Source organism: Antechinus flavipes, chromosome 1 (genome assembly GCF_016432865.1).
Source record: "Antechinus flavipes isolate AdamAnt ecotype Samford, QLD, Australia chromosome 1, AdamAnt_v2, whole genome shotgun sequence".
Lineage (NCBI taxonomy): Eukaryota > Metazoa > Chordata > Mammalia > Dasyuromorphia > Dasyuridae > Antechinus > Antechinus flavipes.
This window is the reverse complement of record NC_067398.1, coordinates 54,121,665-54,149,399: the sequence shown is the minus strand read 5'-3', so window position 1 is coordinate 54,149,399 and position 27,735 is coordinate 54,121,665. Positions and strand designations below refer to the sequence as shown.

At 40.9% G+C, this 27,735-nt stretch overlaps 1 protein-coding gene across 1 annotated transcript in view; it reads right to left on the bottom strand.

Annotated features, from left to right (window-relative positions):
- The window catches only part of GRIP2 (glutamate receptor interacting protein 2), a 179,593-nt gene that overhangs the window by 90,179 nt on the left and 61,679 nt on the right, over positions 1-27,735 (bottom strand). The window contains exons 3-9 of the mRNA XM_051970539.1: positions 22,707-22,842; positions 18,760-18,905; positions 15,824-15,910; positions 15,451-15,526; positions 10,250-10,395; positions 2,952-3,099; positions 2,144-2,313 (exon numbers count right to left, since the gene is read on the bottom strand). Coding sequence (XP_051826499.1) covers positions 2,144-2,313; positions 2,952-3,099; positions 10,250-10,395; positions 15,451-15,526; positions 15,824-15,910; positions 18,760-18,905; positions 22,707-22,842 — 909 coding nt within the window. The remainder of the gene's footprint in view (positions 1-2,143; positions 2,314-2,951; positions 3,100-10,249; positions 10,396-15,450; positions 15,527-15,823; positions 15,911-18,759; positions 18,906-22,706; positions 22,843-27,735) is intronic.

Genomic DNA, 27,735 nt, shown 5'->3' with positions numbered 1-27,735 from the left:
AGGCAGAGATGGAATTATATTCCTCCCTGGATTTCCTTCAGTTTCATTCTGAAACTAAGTCAACATTCAGCTTGCAGGAATTATTACCCACGATATCAGGCATCCTATTTCTGCTAGAGTTTAATACCGTGCTCTAAAGTACTCAAATATTTGTCAGAGAAAGAGTGAAGAAGAGAGGCTAAGGTCAATGGAATTGGAGAAGATCTGGGGGAAAAATTCTAACTTAGTTTTAATTGGGCTTCCATGATGCAGGTAGAATGTTACTAAGGCTTCTGAACAAGCCCAGGAAAAGACTTGACTTTGCCCATTCCCCCAACGAGCCCACCTTCTGAATTCAGTTTCCTCTTCCCCGCCTCCCCTAACTCTAGAATCTACACAGCATGCTGAAATGTCCAGAAGAGATTCAAAGACCATGAGGAGGCAATTACCCAGACAGGACAAACCCCATGGCCAAATTCCTTTTCACTCTTCCTCTCCCTATATATCAGCTCTCTAGCAGTCCCTAGACCAATCTATTGTTCCAAGCGGCTTCTGAGTTGTAGTTTAATTGATTTATTATTAGTGCATCATTGGACGATGAACCCCAGACAGTACCACATTTCTCCTTCCCTAATTCAGCTGTGAATTCCCTCCCCCTTTGCAGAGACCATGAAGATTATTCACATCCCTCTCAGGAATAGTACAAGGGATGGCATTCCAGTATATGGGATGAGAGCTAAATTTGAAATTCCATTAGTTTCCCAAACTGTGCCTGGAACTTGCAGGCTTCTGCCTGGACTTTCTCCATTCTTGGTTCTGATTACACAAGCTGGGAGAGAGTTTAGAAGACATCTATTTTAGTCAGGGCTTGAGGGGAACTTGAACTCTTCATGTCCCTCCCCAACCCAAGGTCTCTGGTTCTTTTTTTGGCTTTTAATACTGACTACCCCTTTCTGAAGAAACAAGATTTCCCTCCCCTCCTTCTCTTCTTTCATCAGTTTCCTATCCTCTTCCCCAATATGTGAAGTAGACAGAGTTTGGGAGTTGGGAGACCAAGAGATCTGACTCATATGGTAGCTCTACCATCAATTTGTCACTTTCTCTCTGGACCTTAGGTTCTTTCTTCTACAAAGGGAGAGGGCACATGTTGCAGGGAATGTGAGAAACTTTCCTTGTGTACTTAGATTTTCTTCATCTAGAATTTCTTATACCAATAAATTAAACATAGGTCCAGGCCAAAAAAAATTATAGTTATGATGATAGACATTAGACATGGCAACCACTCTTGTGGATATTAGACTATAATGAGAAGCCATTCAGTCAATAAGTATTTATTAAACACCTACTGTGTGCCAGGCATTGTGCTAGACTTGGAGGACACAAAGAAAGGCAAAATACGGCTCCTCTTTTTAGGAAGCTCACAGTCTAATAGGGGACACGACATGGAACAATAAAGTCGTGCTTAACCACAATTTTCATATAAAGCAGAATATATGACAGGTACCAAACAAGACCCGTAAATTGGGAGTCATAATACCTGGGACCTTGTTCTACATCCTGTGACCTTGGACTGAAGTCATTTCAGTGTGATAGAATTGGAAGGAATAAATAGTTCTGGAATTTGAGGTCTTGAGTTCAAATCCTGCCTCTTATCCTCCTTGACCTTCACTTTCTTTATCTGTCTGTGAAGAGTTGGACTAGAGGGGTCACAGAAGTACCTTCAAATTCTAAATCTATGATCCTCTGTTTCTATGCCAAATAGGACCCTAAAGGTCCTTCTATCTCCCAGGTGGTATAGTCATAAGAACACTGGCTTGGAGCTCAGAAGACCTGGGTTCAAATTTCAGTTCTGCCGTTTACTAGGTGTTTGACATTAAGCAAGTAAAGTCTCCTCTCTGGGCTTCAGTTTCCAAGCTTGTGGAGTTGGATTCAACTTCATGAAGAAGTTGATTGAATGAGTTCTAAGCGTTCTTTGAACTCAAGGCCAGAACCAGGTTTTCCCCCATGTTTTACCTAGTTTTCCCCCTTCCTTCTCCCACCCAAGGCCAGGGCTTGCCCAGCAAGTGCTCCCAGCCATTGTTGAGTCCAACAACATAACTGCTGGCATTTCAAGGGCCAGCTTCCTCCATGCTGCTGGATGACGGAGCGGTCGGCCCCGACCCACCTGTGTCAGGAGGCTTCAGGGGCAGCCTGCTCTGGTGAGCCGGGAGGATCTCCAGCTTGACATTCTCAGTGGTGCTGGCTAACAGCTGCATTGCCTCCAGCACGGAGCAGTGCTCCGTGCTGGTGCCGTCGATGGACAGGATATGGTCGCCAATGTGCAGGGCCCCACACCTGCAGAGAGGAGCAGAGTCAGGCTTGTGCAAACCCCAGGGCCGTGGGAGGAAGAGGAGGGGAGATTGTCATGGAGGCAAATGGCAGCTGGGAGAGTCAGATGCAGCTCCAGGGGAAAAGAGATATCGAGTGGGAGCGGGGAGGAGAAAGGAGGAAAGCTCATTGCTGGCTTCTGACAGGGGGAGGGTGGACTCACAGCCTTGTACGCATGGGAGTACACATGTCCCAGAATCATAGGATCATTGCTTTAGGGACTGATGCAAGGGGCCTTAGAAGTCAACTGGACCAAACTCATTGTTTCATAGATGAGGAACCTGAGGTTCAGAGAGAAAGCCACTAGCCCAAGGTCGTAAGAGGCAAAACTGGGATTTGGACCCATATTTTCTGTTCCAAATCCAGTGCTCTTGCCACTGGCCCATCCTTATTTCTTGAGAGATCCCTTCCTTATTCCCATCTTGGGGAAAGGGGGAGGGAGGGGAAAGAGCTTTTCCTTCTCTGAACAGCACTGACTCTGGAGACGGGGATCTGGGATGGAGCTGGGGCTGCTATGAAGAGGAGAGTAAAGGAAGTCTTCCTTGAAGGTCCAGGGGCCCAGGGGCTGTCTCGGACTGAGCACTCCTTTGGGACACCTGCCATACCTGTCTACCACGCTGGCCGGCTTGATCTTGTCAATCACAATGACCTGTTTGTTCCTGTGGGTGCCAGAGGTGAGCGAGATTCCCAGAGTAGAGCCCGGCGTCTTGGCTATTTCCACTAATAAAGGACCTGAGGCATTGGCTACGGTATCTGGGGAGAGGAACAGGGTGTGTTTGAGAGGACAGAAAAGAGAGGAAGGGAACATCAGTCAGTGCGAATTTGGGGGCTGCAGGGCTAGGTAGGATGGGGTGCTGGGCCTTTACTTCAAGGAAAAGGAAGAAAAGGAAGAATGAGACTCTGTTATGTAGACCCACAATATATGCAAGAAGGCCAATTGCTTTTCCTTGTTCTCCTGTTCTAGGTCTCCCTTTAAAGCTAGACTAATCTAGCTAAGGCTTACCAGCAGACAGAATGGTTATTGAGTGGATACCAATGGATAGAATCATAAAAACATAAAATATTAGTCTGGAAAAAAACCTTAAAGATATAGAACCCGGGGATTCTCAGCCCTTCTGATCCCTGCATTCTTTGGGTTTCAATAAACTTTATTGCACTCCTTACTGAATATGACCAAAAAATCAATGACAATACTGGATTACTTGCTGTCTAGGGGAGGGAGTGGGAGGAAGAGAAGGAAAAAAAATTGGAACATAAGCTTTCGCAAAAGTGAATGTTGAAAATTATCTATGCATATGTTTTGAAAATAAAAAGGTTTAATAAAAAAATAAATGTCAAAAAAAATCAATGATAGGTTTTACCATAAACATTAGCAGAGTAAAGGAATCACCATAACTTATGAAACTTAATTGATTGGAAATCAAATCTAATAAAGAAAAATCAAACATTTCCTGTATTCCCTTGACAACCTTCTTTTTTTTTTTGCTGAAGCAATTGAAGTTATCAGGGGTCCTCAAACTTTTTAAATAGGGGGCCAGTTCACTGTTCCTCAGACTATTGGAGGGCCAGACTATAGTAAAAACAAAAACTTTGTTTTGTGGTCCTTTAAATAAAGAAACTTAATAGCCCTGGGTGAGTGGGATAAACGTCCTCAACTGTTGCATCTGGACACAGGCCATAGTTTGAGGAACCCTGGAAATGATTTGCCCAGGGTCACACAGCTAGGAAGTATTAAGTGTCTGAGACCAGATTTGAACTCAGATTCTCCTGACTTCAAGGCTGGTGCTCTATCCACTGTGCCACCTGCACATTGGGGTGCTCTCTTTTTTATTTAAATTTATTTTTTTTTGTTTTAAGTTTTTTTTGAGGGGGTGCTCTCTTTTAGCCCGGGGGTAATGAATTACTTTGGATAACTTCTCTCTGTCATTTCTTTGCTACTTCTTTGAGTCCATTAGTTAGAGCTGAAAGGGACCTTGGAGATTTTCTGACCCAACCCCCTCATTTTGTGCTTATTTAGTAATGCTTGATTCTCTATGACCCCATTTGAGGTTCTCTTGGCAAAGATACTAGAATGATTTTCCATTTCCTTCTCCTGTTCCTTTTATAGATGAGGAAACTGAGGCAAACAGAGTAAAGTGACTTGTCCAAGACCACATGGCTAGTAAACATTTGAGGCCAGATTTGAACTTAAGAAGATGAGTCTTCTTCATTCTAAGCCCTGTGCTCTATTCACTGTACCATCCAGCTGCCCCTCATTTTAAAGATTAAGAATTTTAAAAACAGGGCAGCTAGTTGGTGTAGCGAATAGCACACCAACCCCGAAGTCAGGAGGACTTGAGTTCAAATCTGTCTTTAAACACTTAACACTTCCTGGCTGTGTGACCCTGGGAAAGTCACTTAACACCAATTGCCTTAGCAATAATAATGATAATAATAATTTAAAACACAGGGCAGAAGTGGCTTGACCACAGTTACAGAATGCTCCAGCATCAGTCAGCCACAGAACACATTTCCTAGCTCCCCTTGGGAGATGACCCCACCTTTACTGCCCATAATCAAAAAGTTGGTAATGGTGACACCTTAGTTGAGGCTGGGGGAAGGGATCTGAAGAAGAACCTCTGTCCTGATCCCCATCTCCCTTCTTATTTCTTATTTCCCTTTCTTTTCTTGCCCTTTTTCCCACTCCTCAAGCTGCATTTTGAGGATAACTTAGTGACCTTCCTTTCACACTTTTCTCCTCTGCACACCCTTTGATGCTTCTTAGAACTCTTTTTTGAGGTGTGTAGGAAGAGAAAATAGCGAGTGAAGAAGACTAGGGTCTCTGTGAAATGGGGATGGGATTGCATGTTTTGGTTCTGTGGGATTGTGGGTAAGTCAATCAACCCTTTCTGTTTTCTTAACTATAAAATAATGAATTTGGATTAAAGAACTAAACAACCAAGAAGAATTTGCTGAATTCCTGCCACATCCACGTGAAGCACTGGAGGCCCTTTAGAGCCCATTTGGAGAAGGGCAGAAGTGCCTGAGGGTGCCAGCTGGATGGGACAGGTGCCTCACAGGAAGCTGGAACAGCTGTGTATTAGTGCTGGAGAGGGCTGCACACATGATCTATCCCAGTCCATTTTACAGCTGAGGAAAGTCTGGCTTAAGAAATGAAAGTGACCTTGGCCTCTGGCCACCCAAACTGTTATGTCATAGAACCATAGACCTAGAGGAGGACTTAGAGACCATTTAGTCCAACCCACTCCTTTGACAAAGGAGGGAAGAGTAAGGCCTGAGTAGGTAAGAGTTGTGCCTAAGGTATCACAGCAGAGATCTGAACTTAGTTGCTTTGCCTCTGCAATCTGTGCTCTTTCTACAATTCACAGAAGGCATACTTCCGTGTCATTTTTTTGTCTTTAAGAAATCTCGGATGAGCGTCAGCAGAAACAGCGCTGGGACTAGCATTTGGTTACCTTTGGGAGTCTGTCAGTAGAGTGCATGTTTTATTTGGTGGGCAGACTTAATCATCATTGTAACTTCTTTTTTTTTTTTGATGAGGCATTTGGGGTTAAGTGACTTGCTCAGGGTCACACAGCAAAGTAAGTGTCAAATGTCTGAGGCCAGATTTGAATTCAGGTCCTCCTGATTTCAGGGCCGGTGTTCTATCCCACAGTTGTAATTTTTAAGGGTTTTAGCAGACCAATTAAAAAAAAAAAAAGCTGTGATGGTGTGGGAGGTGCAGTAGATAGAATGTCAAGCCTGGAATCAGAATGGCCTGTTTCAAATTCAGTCTTAGACACGTAGACACTTCACCCTGCTTGCCTCAATTCCCTTATCCGTAAAAGGAGCTGGAGAAGGATATGGCAGACCATTCCATTATTTTTACCAAGATCCTAAATAGAGTCATGAAGAATGGAATACAATTGAGTGACAACAAGTTACATAGTATTCAAACCTGGGCTATTGTTAGATTATGAAACACACTTACACCATCTCTGGGAAGGGAACAGAAGCCTTCTTCACCTTCTGGGAACTTGTTTGATTAAGTAAACAAGGGTCAGAGACTTCTAGTTTAGGAAAATCAGGAGAACAATTAGAACAGAGTTGTTGGGTCCTAAGTAATTTTAGAATGATGCTAGTAAACACATGGCAAATTAGACGTTTAACAATGTTCAAGTGAATAATTCTCGGAACTTTCCCCTTCCCTCACATTTATTAAGTGCCTACTATGTACTAAATGTCAGGCACTGTTAGACCATTAAAAACAAAAAATGTCCTAGACCTTAAAGAATATTTATTCTATAGACCAAAGAGACATAATGTTAACAACCAAAGCCCCAAAGTTGGAACAAACTTCTATGAACCTAACTCAAGAAATTCCCCACAGGGGAGAAACAAAAGTATACTGTTAACTAGCCTTGATTTCCACTTACTTCCCTCCTTTTGGTGTCCCGTAGACTCTGCGATCAGTTTTAAAAACCGTAACAACAATGAGCTTCATGTGAACCCAGATTTTCTGAAATCTCTTCCAAGTTTTTTAATTATTCTACATAGCACAAAACTTCTAAAACTCCAAGAACCATCACCAATCTATTCTATGGACTGACAGCTAGCTCTCCTGAGCTCAGTGTCTTTGGCACTCTGGACAGAGCTACTATCTAATGCCTCTGGCAACAGATCTGCAGTTTGCCTCATCCTACCCTCTTCCACCATCTCCAAGGGCTGTCCAAGCACAGAAGCTTCTCTGGCCTTACTAATTTCCTGCCAAAAAAGCAGCAGCTCACACCCCACATAGTGAGGCAAGTCTGCCTATAGGGAGGGTTCGCTGAGTGGAAATCCTCGATAACATTGATGAACTTGTCAGTAATTGGCGTCAGACCATCAATCTCTACACAATTCCTTTTCCAAGGTTTTAGAAATCCACTGCATCCAGTGCTGCCATTTTCTCTGGTATCATCATCTCCTTCCAATCTAATGATGTCTTATATTGGTATGAAGGTCTATAGGATGAACAATCTGGTTTATATAACCTGTCTTTCCCTATGGGACTGTCCACTCAAGTAATCCACCAAAATGCCCTGCTTACCCAAAAGATCTCTTCTACTAACCTATTTGGGAGCCACAAATTCCCCCCTCCTGGTTGCTTCTGATTCCTATATTGGGTTACCCACAGCAGGACTAAGGAAGTAGCTTATTATCATAGACTACCGAACAGCATCCTTAATAGTCCATACTTAAGACTTTAATGAGGTAGATAAATCTCCATTCAATTAATATAATTGAATAATAAAATAATTAATAAATATAAATTAAATGAAGTACTGGAGATAAAAATTCAAAGTGAAACAATCCCTGCCCTCAAGGAGATTCAAATCTAGATGCAGGATACAACATGTACTTATATGGGTAGTTCCAAAATAGAGGCCAAATAGATACAGAATGATTTTGAGGGGACAAAAGGAAGGGGATGAATGAAAGGTGAGAATTAGGGATCCCACAATTACATGGAATGTACTTCTTGTTACTGTAAATGAGCCAACACAACTGCTCTCTCTCTCTCTCTCTCTCTCTCTCTCTCTCTCTCTCTCTCTCTCTCTCTCTCTCTCTCTCCTCCCTTTCCCTTCCATCTTCCCTTCCCTTCCCTTCCTACTTTTATTCTCCTCCTTATTTCCCTCCCCTTCTCCTCTCAGTCTCCCTTACTCTTTTCTTCCCTCTCCCCACATTTCCCTCATCTTCCTGTTCCTTCTCTTCTCTCCATTTCTCCCTTTCATCCTCTTTTTTTTAGGACTTAAAAACATGCTAATCTCAAGTCCCTACAGGCCCTGCTAGGTTTAGGACTGAAAATTTATCTTCATCCTTTTTAAAGAAATAATTGTCTGTTTTATATATTTAGAATTATTATGCAAAAAATGCATTTTAAACTAAATGGCAGAGGGAGGTAGAGCACTGGATATGGAGTCAAGAAGACCTGAGTTCAAATCTTGCCTTAGATACTTAATAGCTCTGTGATCTGAACCAGTCACTTAATCTCTGGTTGCTTCAGTAAAACGGGGATTAAAAATAGTATCTACTTCATGGGGTTGTCATGATGATCAAATGAGATACCATATTGCTTTGTTTGGAAAATGCTTGTGCAACAATCCTCAAGTACTATATAAATGCCAGCTAATAATAATAATAAAAATTCATTATTGATGGATGTTTATGTTTCAATCAATTGGCAGTCGTTATTAAGTACCTACAATGTACCAGGCAGAATTGGTAGCAAGCCATAAGTTAGGGTTACATTATAGGGAATAATGTTTGAGAAGAATGGAAAGATAGGAAGGGGTCAGATTGTGAAGGGCTGTCAGCAAAAAAAAAAAAAAAAAAAAAAAAGAAGAAGTTTGTATTTGATCTTAGGCTAATGGGACTGAATATCCCCCTTGATGGCCCATTCAGGAAACACAATCAATCAAGGAGCAGTTATTACAGATTCCAGGCACTGTGCTGCTCAAGTATGTTCATTTCTAAGCTAAGGATTCTCCTAGCAGATGCTCACACCCGAATATTTCTCTTCTTAGAAAAAAAAGTTAATTTATGGCTTCACCTTTAATGGTGTCCTAAGACCAAAGTTAGAGGGCACCCCAATAGATTTAGGGGTGCAGCATATTCAAGAACTGAAAGGAGTTTGGAGGTTCTCTCCCTCCTCCAGTCCAACAAGTTCATTCATAACCTGACAAAGTAGATGATGTAAGTTTTATTATCTCCACTTTCCAGAGGAAGAAAATAAAGCTCAGAGATGGCATTTGTCCAAAGCTGCAGAGAAATAAGAAATAGGAAGGGGCCTAAAACTCAGGCGATTTGAAACTCAATCTTGTCTACTCTCCGCTCTACCAAGCAGTCAAGTTCTTTAATTCAATATTTTTTTCAGGTTAGTTTCTTTTTTTCAAAACCAAGAAGCTTCCTCTTTTACTCTGAAAAATCTATTTGCTGCATGGGAGGGGAAGGTCTGTTGCCTAAAGGGTAGCATTTGAGACCAAAGGGAAGTTACCTAACAGGCCCTGAAGTCATGCAGTCTTGGAGGTACCCAGCACAGGATGGGAGCTCCCACACACCATCCCCTTTCTCCTCAGCTGACACTCAAATGCACCTGCCCCTTTAGATTAAATACTTTTCCTGGCTTTGAATCGTGCCTCCTGGAATGTTATTTTCAGAAGCAGGGCTGCTGAGAGGGAGTCAAGGTCAGAAATGAACATTTATGGTATTCCTTTGGGGATTACATTTGTAACCTCTGCCTGGTACAAGAATGTCCTGGGGAGCAAAGGAGATTTCACAGAACTTCAGAGAATTGAGAGCTGGAAAGGACTCTAGAGACTGGCTTGGCCATTTCACCCTGGAGGATGTAGGGAAGGCACATTAAGGTTTCAGCATTTGAGTTGAGCCCATGGGCCTGGAACAACCCAGCAGGGCTTAGAAGAAGTCATATTTTTAGAAAAGTTTCTTTTAGGGCCAGATTTGACTTTGTCTAGACCTAAGTAATTAGGAATAGTGAAGGGCAGGGGATAGGGGGAGAGAGGGAGGTGGATAATATTGAGGGAAAAAACTGGATTTAAAATTCAGAGAAAATAAGTCTCAGATCCTGCCACCACCTTATGGTATGACCTTAAGTTTAAGATTCCACTTTCTCCTCTCTTAGATGGTGTTAATAATAACCCAGAGAGCTTGTGAATTAAATGAGAAGATATCTACCTTGAAAATAATTTTGTAATTGCAAAAAATGTAATGAGACAATATTGCCACCATCCTTGATGTCTTCCTTCCCTCTCCTAACTCATTGCTAGCTTGGGCAGAATCATTGCTAAGGGTTTACGTGATGAGCTCATGGAGCCCCTAGGCGTATTTCAATGGGCGATACCCCAGAAAGGCCATGTATCCTTACCCATAATGGAGACGTCATATTCAATCTGGAAGAGGGCCTCCTGACTGCATTGCCGAAGAATGTTGAGAGCATCTGCATGGGTCAGGTTGTGAAGTGGAATGCCATCCACACTGAGCAGCCTGTCCCCAATTCTCAGCGACCCCTCTCTGTGGGAAAGGCACATGTTAGAATTTTACAAGCTCGGAAAGTCAGGGTACTAAAAAGTACCATAAAACAAAAATGTCAGTAACGGGAAAGCTCTTAGAACAGAGAATGTTAGAGCAGAAAGGGACCTTAGGACAGAGAATATCAGAACTGGTAGGGGTCTTAAAAGAGACATATCAGAATCTGGAGAGTTTTTGGAATTAAAAATATCAGGGCTGGGGAAGATCTTAGGACATAGAACATCAGAACTGAGAGGCATCTTTGAAGAGAGAATATCAGAATTTGGAGTTTTCAGAACACAGAATATTAGAACTGGGGGGAATCTTAAGGACATAGAACAACAGAGCTGGGAGGGACTTGAGAACATTGATTATTAGAGTTGGGACGGACCTCAGGACATAGAACATCAGAACCAGGAAAAGATTTTAGAAAATTAGATATTCGAGATGGAAATCAATTTAAAAGAAACTTGAACATGGTTGGTTAATCCATTGCTAGATTTTAGTCTATTGCTAAATACCATTGATATTTTCAATACATATCATCCGCCCCCCCAAAAGAAAATCTGATGTGATTCCATCAAAAGAGGGATCCCAAAGCTGAATGATAGACATTGGAGAACATTTTGACTTTTCCTTTTAGTGACTTGAACAAATGCATATGGTTGGTCCAGAGCTCAAAATAATTCATTAGTGTTTGCTTAAAAACAAAGCAAAACAAAAATTTTGCTGGTTTGGAAAGTGAAAATCACAATAGGATTTGGCCAGGTTCAGGATTCAGCACGCCACTGCTTTGAGCCACAGACTTTGGTTCAGTTCTGGCAAGAAATGACTTTGTAAACCAGCAGAGAACTCCGTGGGGGCAGTTTTATTTTAACTGTGGCCAAGTTCTATTAGTAGAGGGAGCTATTTATAAACCTATCCTAGGCCATTCTAGGAATGACTGATATAGATATCTGGACAAAGCTGAGTATGAAGAGTGCCTGATTATAGCTTGGAATTTCTTGGTGACATGAATGCTATGGTGGCCCACAAACTTTTAAAGGGGTGGGCCAGATTGAGGAAATGGAAATCAGAGTTTGGGTTTGAAATCAGAGGTCTCAAAGTTTGAATCTTGGTGTGACTGCCAACTCCCATAGGTATCCCTTCACTTCCCTCTTCCAGAATTTCTGGAAGGCAAACTGAAAGGATTGGACAAGGTGACCTAGAAAGTCTCTTCCAGCTCTAAAGTTCTGCTCCTAATTCAGTCTTTTTATGGTTTGGTCTGGGCCTGGGATCCATGAGGGAAGGTCTAGCCCATAAAAGCACTAACCCAGACATGCTCAGCAAGGGGAACCAAGCTACTAGAAAGCCTGGTAATAATTCTGTTTGGTTTTAAAATTATCTTATTATGAACTTGTTTATTATTATTTATTATGAACTTAACAAGAACAAAGTTTTTTCAATATGGAAGGAACAAAAAAGAGCCATCTGTGTGAAACTGTGAACTCTTCTTATATATAATTTGCTTTTTTTCCCGCTCAGGCAATTGTCCCCATATAGGGGAAGCTAAGTGCTGCAGTGGATAGAGCTCCAGCCCTGAAGTTTTTCAAATCTGGTCTCAGACACTTAACACTTCCTAGCTGTGTGATCCTGGGCAAGTCACTTAACCCCAATTGCCTCAAGAAAAAAAAAGAAAAGAAAGAAAAAAGAAAAGAAAGGAAAAAAGATATACACTTAATTTAACAAGGTAGTAACCAACTTTCCACCCTAATTCTCCTTTTGGACCTTAGAAGTGTTTTCTTATCCAAATGACCAAGAGTATTCCATCTTTTCCAGGACATCCTATTTCCCTCCACTATGTCATTCTAATGATTTGGGACTTTATATCTTTGTGTAATTCAAGTTTGGTTTCATGGAGATATTAAAGTCAGTTTGGTAGGTGATGGACCAGGAAAACCTGTTTCTATAGGAAACAGCATGGGAATGAAATCAGAAGACCTGTGTTTGAGTTGTGTCTCTGCTATCATGGCCAAAACAGCTTAACGATGTGTGCCTCAGTTTACCCATCTATAAAATAAGGTTTCTTCCAATTCTGAATTTCACAATCTAGGAATTTAGTCTTTCCTTTTCCCTCTGTCCTTACAGCCTCCTTATCCTAGAACATACTTCTATAATTGTGCCCCACCTTTGTCTACTAGTGAGTGCCTACAAGATCCTCCATTTTAGGGAGGGCCCGGGGCCAGACAGCCTTCATTCCTGTCCTAAGTCTCCAGACTTTACCACCATTTCCCTGTGTAAGTTTTTCCCCCCAAGTCTCTTGTTTCCCCCCCCCCTCCCTTTTATGTATTATATTTGTACATTAGAATGTAAAAACCTTGAGGGAAGAGAGTATATTTCTTTTTGATTGAATTTGTACTTTGCATATAGCTTAATACATAGTTAATCCTTAATAAATAATCATTGACTGTTTGAGCCAATGGTCCATGGCCAGATTTTTGCAGGGTAGGTGTGTCTATGAATTTGGATAGGAAAAAATTACAGTATCATTTTCACTCATCTGTATCTGAAATGTAGCTTTCTTTCAATTATGACTGTAGGCAATAAGCTACAGTAATATTAGACATTAGAAATGAATTTTCACTAACAAAATAACAGCCCATTGTGGAAGAAAGTCTAGTAGAGAGAAAACCCCCCACAGATTTAGAATAAAAGTATTTGGGTTTAAATTTTGCTTCTGTTACTACATACTCAATTGATCATGGGTGAGTCATTCTTCTCTGTACCTGTTTCCTCTCCTCTACAATGAGGGGGATTGGACTAGATGATCTCTAGCACTGACCTTCTAGGCTATTATTGACCCTACATTGCTTTGGAGAAGGTAGGAGTGGATCTAGTGTTTCATTCCTAACAACTGGTCTAGAGCCCCCTGATGGATAGGGGGAATAAATGACACATTATGTAATAGAGCCTGGGAAAGATAGCTTTCTGATGCCTAAATGTTAAAACAAATACCATCTTGGGTAACTTAAGACCTCCATCTTCAATATCTGAAGGGTTGTCACATGGTAGATTTTTTTCTCAATATACACCAAAGGCAGAATTAGCATCCTTAAGGGAAAGTTACAGAGAGGAAGATTTCAGTCCAAGTGAAGGAAAATGTCTGAATTATCAAAAGATCAGGATTCTAATCCTAACTCTGCTACTAGCTAATGGTATAATCTTATACAAGTCACTTTTCCTTCTTAAAACTCAGTTTCCTTATCAGTAAAAATGAATTATTTCATTTCTAAAATTCTTTGACTCAGTGAAATTCTGCAAATATTTTACCTCTCATGTGCCAGGTACTATGCTAGGCACTGAGGATGCAAAAATGAAATAAAAATATAGTCCCTATCTCAAGTTGCTTGTATTTTATTAAATTCTATGATTTTAAGTAGAGCCATCCAACCATAGAGCAGTCTGCCTTGATAAGTGGTGAAAATTTCCTCTCTGATAGTATTTAAAGAAAAGTGAATGGCCACTTGTCAGGACTCTGGATGGTAATTGTACCAGTTGGACATTGGGCAGGTTCCATCTCTGCATCTCAGTTTCCAGGATTGGAAAAGATGATTTCTATTCCAGTTCTGAAATTCAATGGCTATGGAAGCTATACTATTTGAGTGTGAGAAATGATGCATTTTATTCTTCGGTACAAGCTTTTTCTTAGAGAGGTAAAGTGACTGGCTGCCTCATCCCATTTGATTTGAAATTGAAGGAGAAGGCAGAAATAGCTGGGGTCTGTTCTGGACACAGCATGATTCTCTTTTCTACCTACCATCTAATGACTTCCCATATCCCCAATAATAATCAGGATCTTAAATGAATCTTCCAGGAGTCATTCTTCTAAGGAGCTATCAGAGAGCCCAGACTTCTGGGAGGGAGAGGAGAAAGATGGATCAAAGTAGCCAGAAGGCTCCAAAGTCTTATGTGTCTATACAGTGCATATACCTGAATGTGTCTGCACTCAAAGCTCACACAGATAGAAGTATGGGAATGTACATGCACATATGTATAGATGTACAATCATCTGTGTGTGTGAAAGAGAGACACAGAGAGAGGGGGGAGGGAGGGAGGGAAGGAGGGAGGGAGAGAGAGAGAGAGAGAGAGAGAAAGAGAGAGAGAGAGAGAGAAACAGAGTTAGAGTGATACAGACACCCAGAGAAAGACAGAGGTAGAGAGAAGAAATAGAGGTAGAGAGATAGAAACAGAAAGGAAGAGAAAGACAGAAACAGAGACAGAGAGAGACACAGAGAGATACAGTGAGAGAGAGACAGAGAAAGACAGATAGAAAGACAGAGAGGAACAGAGAGAGACAGACAGACAGATAGACACACCTAGAGAAAGACAGAAATAGAGAAAGGAGATAGAGGCAGAGAAATAGATAGAAACAGAGAGGAAGAGAAAGACAGAGACAGAGAGAGAGACACACATACATAGAGAGACAGAGAGAGACACACAGAGAGAAAGAGAGGGGAAAAGAGAAAGAGAGACAGAGAGGTGAAGAGAAAATTTATGAGTTTGGATTTTAATTTTTTTTTTCAGTTACACTAATAAGCCCCAATTCTTTGTCTCTCACTGGCAGCCTCTATGGTCACTGCACACCACCAGCAGGATAGGACCCTGAAATGTGTATCCTAAGATAATTCTCCAAATTTATCACACTTTACAGATGGGGTTTGTCTGTACAACAAAAGTGTTTATATAGAACCACAGAAAGATATTAAAGGATCTTACCATCTACAAAATTTCAGTATCTTATAATTATTAGTGGCAGGGCCAGGACTGAAACCTATGTCTTTGGACTCCTAATTCAATGCATTCCCATACTACCACATTGTTTCTTAGTTAATTCTTAAATTTAGGACAGAAAAGGGTTGATGGTTATGGAATTGCAGGGATCTGTAGTCTAAGAAAGCACCCAGGGGTCCGGGAAGATCTAAGTCACTTTCTTAGGCAAGACTGCCCTTATCTCTCCTGGGGAGGTGCAGAGCTCATGTGCTGAACTCATCTGCACCTCCTTCTCAAGGTGGTGGTTACCTGTCAGCTGGGCCCCCTGGCCTCACATAGGTGAGGACGAGTGGTCTGGATTTGTGCCAGTCTTCATGGGCTCCCCCTGAAACACAGGCCAAGACCATCCATGCGTGAAACCTTATCCATCTTCCTCCACCAAACCCCCACATTTTCTCTGTTTTCTCCCATTACCATTGGACCTCCCACACAGTCCAGGTCTGGACTAAGAGGGCTTATTCTGTTAAAACCCCACTGGGATCTCTGGAGTTGAGGCCCCATCATCCCCCCCGAGGGTCAAAAAGACCCCTCACCACCTGGTGGAAAGAGACAGAGTTAACCTGAGCCCCGAACTCACCCAGATGCCAAGTTGTTGCTTACCTGGGGAGTGGAAGGTACTGACCTCTGAGTACAAAGCCAAAACTGTTGCCTTCCTTATACAGGGAGACCTCGATGGTCTTTGGAATAATTCCTAAGCTGTTCTCGGGGGCTGTGGGAGAAACACAGAAGTATTCTTTTACTCCACTGACCTCTTCTTCTTAGGTCTACTGCCTTTGAAACAAATACCGTTCAAATCATGGTTGAATAGCAAAATCTTAAAGCCAGAAGCAAGGTTAATTGTAGTCCTTTCCCCTGCTTAGCAGAATGGTAATTAAGATCTTAAGAAATGTAATTTCCTGTCCAGAGTTATAAATGAGCAAATGAGAATTTTGCTTAAATGTAGAGTTTTAACATCTAGTTAACAAAAACAATTAGTTAAACTAGAAAGCTATCAGATGGCATAAGCCACTGTCCTGACTCTGTTCTTTCCCCAGGCTTTGGAGGATTCAGGAGTCTCTGTCCCCGGAGAGAGGGATGGTGATACCTCCAAGTCTCAGTCATCCCTCTATGGATCAATAGCATGGGAATCTCCATTCAAGGGGATTCCCCTTGTGTCTCAAGGTATGAGATCTTGAGATCTTGATCCCCTCCTTCATCCTGGCCCCAAGTTATATTTTGTGATGTTCATTCTAAGCCCCAATATTGCTAACTATGATTTTGGGCGTGACATCTTGGCAATTCTGGAAAAATCATCACACTTTCCTCATCCTAAAACTCCGGGGTTGGACTCAATGATCTTCCTTCCATTCTAAATCTGTGAAGAGCACATCTCAAGGGCAGTATCTAGAATTGATTCTGGACTCTGCATTTTTCTGCTTCAGCCAATGCATGTTCATTATTTGTGCAGACAAAGGTAGAATCATCCCATGGGCATGTGTTCTCCCACCAAGTAAAACCTGGCTAGCTAATTTACCGTCTTGCTATCGGGATGAGAAGACAAAGGATAAACTGGGGATGAGACAGAATTACAAGAAGGATGGAGGAGTCTACAATGCTGGCAGAAGGAAATAGAAAGTTAGGAAAAGATTGATGAGGGCACAGAACATGGAGACTGAGTGGTGATTGGAATGTTCTAGGAAATTACCACAAGCCCAATAGGTGCTATCCATTTTTCTGCCGGGGGATGATGTTCTGACATGGAAAAGAACACATTTTCCCTTCATTTCTTCACATTAGATATAGCCAGTCTACCTACAGGACTTTAGAGTGACTGACGTCAGAGTCTCTAGGAGTAAAACTGAGATAGAAACACTGTTTCTACAGCAGGAGTTTTATTTTGTTTCTGTTCCCCTAGAGACTAGCCTGGAATACAGCAGGCATTGAATGTTTCCTGATTGATTGACTACATCTCAGATCTTCTCAATCTCTTACATTACTGCTTGTTGATTAGCCAAAGGCAGGAGGTCTTTGTGGTTTCAGGACATCTTTTATCTAGAAACAGGAAGGGAGACAGGTCAATAAACCCAGAATAAAAGAACTATGCCCCTAGCAGAGGGAATGATTTTTATTAATGCATGATTCCATAGAGTAATAATAGCTAAAAATTTATACGGTGTCTACCACATGCCAGGTATTGGGCGAAGTGCTTTACAAATATTATCTCATTTAATCTTCACAACAATCCTGGGAAGTGGGTGCTATTATCCCACTTTAGAGAAAACTGAAACAGAGTTTAAGTGATTTACTCAGGATCACACAGTCTCGTAAGAATCTAAGGCTGAATTTGAACTCAGGTCTTCCTGAATCCAAGTGCATTACTCTATCCACTGAACCACATAGCTGCCCCTAACTATCTTAGACCTGTTTAGAACAGAGATGGGAGAAGAGATGAAGAGGGAAAGAGATGAAGAGCCAACATTATCTAGGCCTGCCTTAGTCTATCAAGGAAATCAGTGGGTTGATACTTGGGGTTAATATATACCCAAATTGTAGGCGGTGTGTCCAGGAAAAATGAAAGGTCCCTCGAGACCTTTGCAAGTCCAAAATTGACAAAGTGAGGGTAAAGTGATGCTGAGATTCTCCAATGATTATTAGAGGGCACAATCGGCATCTCTTGGCCACCCTGAGACTCCTACAACTACCACAGAATGGCAGAACTGGTCCCTCATTCTCTTGCAAAGTCCTTTGAAGAGCCAATAAAGGGGCAGGGAGCTCAGGACCACCTAATCCCAGAGATTAGCTTCTTCCATAGAGGGAGTACCTAAGGAGCCCTTGCTTGGGACAGGAGCCAACTTCCATTGCCCATCCTAAGTCTTGGATCTGCCATTTGTTCCAGCCTCATATGCTTCTCTTTTTGTTTTATCTGTCTGGTTTCCTTAAAGGAAGCCTGCCCTGCTGCCTCCGATTTCCCCGAGTCTCTGCACATTGGTAACTTGCTCATCCTCCCACAGCCCAGCTCAGGGGTCACCCCCTCATCAAACTTCCTTGATTGCCTCCTGCCCCAACTCTGAATCCAACCCCTGCTGGAAATCATCAATGCTTTATCTAAGTCAAACACTTTGTACTCCTATGTATTTATGTGTTGGAGCCAGGGTCTGAACTGGGGTCTTCCTTACTCCGCCTACTACCCATGTGCCTTTCTGCATTACACGTGGTAGATGTTTAACAGGATCTTAGTGTCATCATTCTAGAGCTGGGAAAGACCCAGTCCAACTTCCTTATTTTATAGATGAGGAAATGAGGGGGAAAGTCAAGTGAATGTCAAGCCTAATGTCACAGAGATAGCAAGTTATTTCAGACAGCATCATAGATTTATCTTGGGAAGGATCATAGAGCTAGCCCCTCATTTTACAGATGAGGAAACTGAGTTCTGGACCACTTAAGTGACTTGTCTACAATTGAACCCAATTCTCTATTGATCAGCGGATACCCATGATTTAGCCCTGGTTGTGCCACTGCCCATATATGTAACTCTGGCAAATACCCCAAAGCCAAGGGAGCCACTAGGAAGGCACCCACCAGCAGGGGGGAGCTCATACTCCACCTCCAGCACCACCCGCTCCCCGACATTCTTCAGCAGACTGATGATTTCATCATGGCGCAGCTTTGTCAGGTGGATCCCATTCACGGATGTGATGTAATCCCCCACATTTAACTGGTCGCTTCTGAAAATAAAACATAACATTTGGATTACACAAAGCCCCTGATAAACAGGATCTCTGACAGAATGGCAATATCAATTCAAGATGTGCAAAACACTCCATTCATGCTATCTTTTTTGATTCTCCTTGAGGTGGGAGCTATTTTTGGTTACTATTTTACAGGTGAGGAAACTGAGGCTAGGATAAGTCAAGTGAATTGACCAGGGTCACACGGCTAGTTAGAGTCTAAGTTAGGATATAGATTGTGCTGCCTCTCAGTGGAAATCATAAAGAAACTTGGTGACCACTTGTTCACAGAGAAGGTAGAATAAGGAATCCTTTCAACTCTGAAATGCTTTGATTTTGCAAAACAACAGTGGAAGCTAAGGGTGCCCACCATTGTCTTCTCTGCTGACCGACCCATAGCAACTGGATGATTATAAGAGACAGAGACAAAGAGACAGAGGCAGAGAGACAGAGAAGAGAGACAGTGACAGAGAGACAGAGAGATGAAGAGGCAGTGAGAGACAGAGTGATAGAGAGACAGAGACAGAGACAAGAAATGAAAAATGAAAACAGAGAGATAGAGAAATGGAGACAAAAATAGGGACAAAGAGAGACAAGAAGCAAAGAATCGGGCAGCACCAAAATGGGAGGGAGACAGATAGTGTTAGCATAAATGGAACAGTTAACTAAGGCGCAGAACTCCAGATGTGTTCATGATCTGTCAATCTCTTCCCCATTTGCTCCTACACTAAATATTTGTGGCTCTGTTAATTAGCTGGCAGTGCTAATTTGGTGTCCCACCTTTCTAAACTTCCTCACACTTCCACCTTCATGGCTATTGTGAATTCTGGGTAAAACAGGATAAAGTGCTAAATGACATGAAGAGCCTGCTTGATTTAATGGAAATGCCTTAAATTGGATGGCTCATTTCTTGATAAGTCTAGAATGAATAGATCACAGAAAACTTGGATTCTATTTCCATTTCTGCCATGAACTATCTGTGTGATTTGGGGGTCAAGTCAGTCCCCTCTTCTAGTTCTGTTTCCTCTTCTGTAAAATGGGCAGGAGGTTGGACCTTCTAAAGTCATGTCCAGCTTGAACATTTGAAGATTCTATGTTGAATTTAGTGTCTCGTGAGTTTGCACTGATGGCAAACACTATTGGGAAGATGGAAAAGTTGAAGTCATCCAGATACAAAGTAATTAAACTCAAACAATATAATGACAAGATCTCTAATTTTGGTGAGTTATCTTCTAGTTTACAAAGCACTTTTAGGAACACAAAGATCACAGAAATAAGTCACCTAGAACACTTTTCTTTTGGTTCCACTGTGTGCTTGAACACCTCTAGTGAAAAAATGTCCCACATTGATATATGGAAACCATGTTTCATTGCTAAACAATTCTTATAGTTCAGAAGCTTTTCTTTATGTTGAAATATGTCTGGCTGAAACCTTCCTTTGTAAGTTCCAGTTCTGGGGCTCCCCAGATAATGTCTGCTTTCTCTGTCACAAGACACCTTTTTAGATGGGTAATCGTGTCACCATCCTAATCTTTCTCAGATTGCTCTTCTCCTAAAACTATGGGAGAAATCAGGGCAACAGAAGAGCTGTGGGCAAGAGTCTGGGGCACACTAGGTAGCCCCTGGAGTCTAGGAGAAGAAAGCAAAAATGAGATGTTTTCACTGTTTTGCTTAAAATTAACAGGCAGTGTTAAAGAGTATGCTTAAATTAGTGACAAAGAGAATTGAGAGCTATCCTAGAAGGCAGGATAGTGTTCCAGTTTGGCCAATGACTCATTCACTGTCTTTCTTTCTGCTTGTATTATATTCCAAAGGCTTGGCAGAAGGCCTGGCACATAGTAAGCACTAAATAAATGCTTGTTGACTTGACCGGGAATTTGAGGGACAAGTACTTTTCCAAGTTGTGCTTTAGTTTTCCCATCATAAAAATAATTTATTCCATCTGTCTGTCTGTTCTTCATTCCCTCTCTCTGTTCTCTCTCTTCCCTTTTTCTTTCTCTCCCTTTCTTCCCCTCTCTTTTCTTTTCTCTCTCTTCTACCTTTCTTTGTCTCTGTCTCTGTCTCTTTTCTATTTCGCTCAATCTCTCTGTCTCTGTCTCTATCTCTCTGTTTCTACACACACACACACACACACACACACACACACACACACACTCATATACAATACACATACACATACACATACCTCCTTTTCTCTCCTTTCTATCTCTTTCCCTCTCTGCTTTTTTCCTACTCCAGATCTCTCTAAGGAGACAATCACAAGTAAGTTAATTTACTTTTCTCCATCTCAGATTTTTCTATTCTCAAAAAGGGAATGATAATTGCATTTCCCTGATAAACCTGTGGGGATCAAAAGAGATACCATATGTAATCAGTGGTTCCCAAAGTATGGTCTAGAGAATCCTGGGGATCTCTGAAACCCTTTTAGAGGGTCTACAAATTCAAAAATAGTTTTTATTTCCAATATGGTGAATGTCTATAAATATAATCCAAGTAAACAAAAATGCTTTGAAGAGATCCTCAATAATTTTTAATAGGATAAAGATTCTGAAAACAAAAGTTTGAGAACTGTAGTGTTCTTTTTCTTTAAAATAATATAATGGTTCTCTCTGGGAGCGAGTTTCTTGGGGAGGTTTTCTGGAGGCAGCCTTAGTTTCAGTTAAGAGTAATAATCACCCAAAATGCAGCCAGCTGGTAAAAATGCAAACGTTTATTTTCTTCTTCCAAAATAGCCTAGTTAGTTGAGGCTTATCTCTCTGCTTGGTTCTAGGAGCTCTTGCAGCTTTGTCCTTTGCTTCTGCCTCTGCTTTCTTCAGCCTCCAGCCAGCCCCAAGTTGAATCTGTCTTGCCTCCAAGAGAAGGCTTCTGGCTCTCAATCTCCCAGAGTGCTCTGTGTCTGTCCCAGAGTGCTCCTCTCCAATCTAATTCCACTGAATTCCCTTGAGTGGGCTTATATATGATCTCTTCTGAGAGAATGGGATTATGGGTTTTCTCCCAGAGTGCTCTCTGGCCCTAAGAGCTTCAAGGGAGGTGTGAATTCAGATATCTCATACTAAACCCTGAAATCTCCCAAACCTGTGAACTCCAATGAGTAAAGATGTGAATGCAAGCATTGTATCAATTACATTGAGTTAACACTAGGATTCTAACATCTCTCTTGAGTTATCACCTTGTTTCAACTTGAGTTAACACTAGGATTCCAACAAGAATCACTGTGTAAAGTGTTTTGCAAGCCTTAAATAAATACTAGCCATTAATTTTTTATCTCTCTTCCCCAGGAAAAGTAGAAAGTGTAGTGAAAAAAACTACAGTCAAGAGTCTTGGATTCTAATCTGGGAACTGCCATTAATTCATAGTGACTTTGGGCAAGGCATGGCCCTTCCCTGGGTCTCAATTTTGTAATCTGGAAAAGAATGGGGTCAACCTAAATGATATTTAAGATCCTTTTTGGCTCTCTTGTTCCAGATTTCTTCTAGCTCTGACATCCCATATCCCAAGACCCATTTCACTTCTAATATTCCACGTTCTAAATCTAATCCAGTTCCATGCCCCATGATCCCTCTAGCTTAGAACATTCTGTTTTCTAAGGTTCCTTTCTATCCTAGCATTTGATGCTTGAAGACTTCTCCCAGCTCTGACCCTTCTATGTTCTCAGGTCTTGTCTAGTTCTGATATTCTGTGATGTGGAAAATGATATTTTGTCAGAGATCTAATCCCTCTTCTACCTGTCTTTTCTTTCTCCCTCTTTTTCCCTCCCCCTTCCCCTGATCATGACCCACAGCAGATAGACCCTCTTACCTGGCCGCTAGTCCACCAGGCCTCAGGTTGGAAACTCTGGGCTTCCCATCTTTGTCAGTACCACCAGAGATAGTTAGCCCTAAGGTGCTCCCCTCCTTCTTGATTAGCTCCACGATGGTGACTCCTCGGAACTCCTCTAGAAACAAAGAGGAAATAAAATTTGGATTTGTAATTGGAACAAATCCACTGATTAGAAAAGTTCACCAGCAGAGAGATATAGATTCTGAACTGGAAAAGGCTACAGGGATTGACCAATGGGGATAAATTAGGGCCTTGTGTGAAATAAACAGAGAGGAAAGGCAGCCAAGGAGAACGGGAGAGAGAGGAGATTCAATTTGCCAAACTCTCATGAAATGCCCTCTCTGTACAGGATCAGCTTGCTGGGATTATAAAGGCAAAAATACAATATATCTGCTCTCAAGGAAGTGATATTCTACCAAACAATAGGGAAATAAAGACTGGTAATTAGATAAGAGGAAAGGACTTCTACCCTGCTCATCCAACCTCTCTCCCAAGCATTCAGAACCTCTTGGAAAAATCAAAAGAAATCTCTCATGGCTGAGTTCCTACTGGTCAATATCAACAACAGCATTGTGTATATGGCAGCAAGAAAAGAAGGACCAAATATTTTCAGGCTCAAATACTCTCATGCCACTGATCAAAAGTGATATAAGAAGGAGGTGCAAGGGCTAAGGGTCTCAGGGGACTTGGGGGAGAGCTCCTACCTTTCTTTAGATTTCTTTTGGAATCCTGACACTCCTTTCTTATGGCTACATTTATTTCCTGTCCTCAAAGTGGTTCTGGGATAAAAATCATTCTGACATGGGAATTCAGACATTTGTGACATGATTATAATAATATAATGATAATGGCCTGTATTTGCAGATTTCTTCAATATTTTCCAAATGCTTTCTAATATATTAGAAATCCTCCTGTCTAAGTTACTAGAATGGCCTCCTAGCTGGTCCCCCTGCTTCCTCCAGTTTCTCCATTCTCTATCCCTCACCACCTGCTACCAAATAATTCAATTCAGTCAATATTTATTAACATCCAAGGACTTTTATGAGCTGAACCCATCTTATCTTCCCAATCTCATAGCCTTTAATTTCCTAACATGAATTCCATGTCCTTTGGGCCAAGGTGGTCTCCATCATACACACACACACACACACACACACACACACACACACACACCATTGACTATTTCTACTTGTACCTTTATTTGTACAGCGAGTGGAGAAAGCCTGGTTTTGCATTTAAAAGGTCTTGGCTTACATCCCAGATCTGCTACTTACTATTTCTGTGAACATGGTCAGATTGTTTAGCCTCCTGGGGGCCTCAGTTTCCTCCTCTGTAAAATAGGGAAAGGTTGTGTTCAATGACCTCTAACATCCTTTCATTTCTAAATCCTATGGTCTTCCTATTACTCAATGGAATACTCTTCCTCTCCTATTTAAATCCTATTATTCAAGACTCATCTCTTCCATGAAGATTTCCTTTATTATATTAACTCTCATTAATCTCTCTCTTAAAATGCCTCTTTTTCCATTCCAAATGGGCATCCCATATCCTACGATTGATTATACCAAGCCTGTACCCATTTCCTGGTTACTGCCTATGCATTGATCCTGTCTTTCCAAACAGATGCTCAGTGAATTATATCTTCCTTAGTAGAGAAAACAGTAGATAATCAATAAATGCTTACAATTTGATGCCTTGTGATTCAGAGTGGTGTAGTGCAAAGAACATTGGATTTTTGACTTTGAGCATCTCAGTCTGAATTCTAGCTCTTCTTGTGATCTTGGCCAGGTCACTTGACTCATAAGGGCTTCAGCTGCTTCAATATAAAATGAGGGGATTAAACTAGATGATTTCTAAGGCTTCTTACAGCTATAAAAACTATGACATTTTCATTTTAATTCATAATGTTTCAATTTTCAAAGAAGCTTAGAAAAGAGCTAACTAAAGATTTTTAATCTGGAGTCCATAAACTTATGATAGATGGATAAATAGATAGAAAGACAGATAGATAGATGGATAGATAAAGAGATAGATAAGTAAATCGAGACAGACAGACAGACAAATAGGGAGGGAGGGAGGAAGGAAAGGAGGAAGGTAGCTAGATAGATAGACAGATAGATAGAAAGACAGAGAGATTGAGAGATAGAATGAATAGATGGATGGATAGCTAGTTATATAAACTGCATTTCAACATAACTAGTTTCCTTTATAATTCTATGTATTATGTTTATGTATTTATTCTGAGAAAGAACCTACAGATTTCATCTGCCAAGAGTCCATGATAGCCTCCAAAGGCTAAGAATCCATGAACTAGTTTAAGCCTTACATTAAATGATGGACAGAATGAGGCTTAAATAGATCAAATGACTTACTGAAAGACATGTAGCTAGTTACCAGAAGACTCAGGATTCGAACCAGATGCTTTGACTCAAACATTGGATTTTTGAGTCTGAGCATCTCAGTTTGAATTCCAGCTCTTCTTGTGACCTTGGCCAGGTCACAGGCCAGTATGCCCTCCCTGTACAATTTCCACTGCATGCCAGCATTCCCCATAGTAGAAAAAGGAATCAGCTCTATGCAGATGAATCCCAAATCTATATATCTTACCTGAATGTCTCTCCTGAACTCAAATATTATAAAACCAGTTGTCAGGTAGACATTTCATTCAGGTATCTCAAACACACTTTGTCTAAAACAGAACTCATAGTGGTCCCATAACCTATTCTTCTTCCACATTTTCTCATTTCTATTGAATGCAATGGCATCCTTCCAGTTACCCAAGTTTACAACTCTAGAATCATCATCTCAATCTTCATATCCTCAAGTCTTGTCATTTCTTCATTTTAAAAAGAATTTTATTTGTTTTAATCAGCTAAGCTCCTTCTTCTAACCCTCCCACCTCAATTCACCTTATCCAATTGAAAATCCCCCCAAAACAAAACTCATTATATACATATATAGTAAATCAAAACAAATACCACACTGGTCATGATAAAAAAACCTTAATAATAATCTGTCTCATTCTGTACTTTTATTCTTGTATTACTTTATCAGGGTATGGGGTAGAATATTTCATAAGTCCTCTGGAATCCTGGTTGGTTATTACTCTGATAAAGATCAGCATAATAGTATTCCATCTCATTTATATAACACAAGCTGTTCATCCATTGTCCAATTTATAGGCATCCCCTTAGAGTTCCATTCTTTGACACTTCAAAAAGAGCTATAAATATCTTCAAAGTCTGTTTTACTTAGCATTAATCCCTGCCTCAATTTATCCCTTTAATTCCCCTCCCTCCTTCTTCCTTTTCCATCCTATTTATTTGTGGAATAAAATGTTTCCATACCTAACTTTTTGTGTGTCTACTTCCTTCTTCTGACCATTTCAGAAGTCTCAGTAGCAGCCCTCATCTCTTTCTCCTTGTTTGTTTGAATGTCCACTTGGGTACCTTGATTACATGAGATAATTTCCCTTAATTATCCTTCTATCCCCCACCAAAGTGTATTTTTTCTTTCTCTCCCTTTCTTTTCTTTTCTTAAAGTCAAGACAGAGTAAAACCACTTCTAGACTTTGTTTAATAGGACTTCTATGAACCCTGACAATAGGGATCAGAAATGACACATTTATTAACTCCCCATCTTTGAATATAAACAGGTTGTTCTTATTTAATTCTTTGGCACTGTTCATTTATATTTGCCTTTTTATGTTTCTCTTTACTCCTCTTTACAATTTGTTCTTATTTAATTCCTTGGCACTGTTCATTTATATTTACCTTTTTATGTTACTCTTTACTCTCTGTGTTTGAACGTCAAAATTTCTTGGCATCTCTGGTCTTTTCATCAAGAATACTTAAATATTCTCTATTCCATTAAAGATCTATCTTTCTGTACTATCATACTCAGATTTGCTAAGTAAATTATTTGAAGCTGTAAATCTTGTTCCCTCTGGAATATTATATTCCAAGCTTTCCACTCCTTTATGGTGGTGGCTGCTAAATTGTGTATGATCCTGATCATGGTTTCTTGCTACTTGAATTCTTTCTGGAATCTTGCAGTATTTTTACTTGGATCTGGAAACTCTGGATTTTGACTCTGATATAATTGAGAATTTTAATTTTGAGGTTTCTTTCAGCAGATGATCAGTCTGTTTCTATTTTCCCCTCTGGTTTTAAGAGATTTAGGCAATTTTAAAATTTGTTAAAATATGATTGTGTAGCTTCTATGTTTTGGCCCAGCTCTGCACCTAAAGTCTAAGCCATATCTCTGCTACTGTTGCTGCTGTTACTGGCTTCTAAACTGTCTCATTTCTCCATACACAACCCAACATTATCCTTTATACTCACTTCTGTTCCGACTTTTCCCCTCCCTCCTTCTACCCCCTCCCCCAGATGGCCAGCAGTCCTATACATGTTGAATAGGTTACAGTATATTCTAGATACAATATATGTGTGCAGAACCGAACAGTTCACTTGTTGCACAGGAAGAATTGGATCCAGAAGGTAAAAATAACCTGGGAAGAAAAACAAAAATGCAAGTAGTCCACATTCATTTCCCAGAATCACCATGTATTTAGGTCTTAAGATCACAGCTCTTAGAACTAAAAGGGACCTTAGTCCAGGCCTATCCACTTACAGAGGAGGAAATTGAAGCCCTAAAAGGCTGACCTGATCAGGATCACATAGATCACATAGATCACAAATAGCAGAATTGGAATTTGAACTTGCACAAAATCTGTATTTCTTCATTTATGTTGCTGTTGAATCCTTATGTCTTACCCTGCTCCCAGTAGAATGCAAGTTCCCTGAAGACAGAGCCTGGGTTGGTTGCTTAGTTTCCCTAGCACAGTGATTTGCAGGCACTAGGTGCTAAATAAATGTTTGTTGACTTGAAATTGAATTAAGGCAGACCCCAGTGAAATAAAGTGTGCAGATGCAAGTAGGCAGTTTGAAGTCCATCCAGCTATACTGAGATCTCTGGCAGCCAAGACCATTAGTCTAATTTGCCTTGA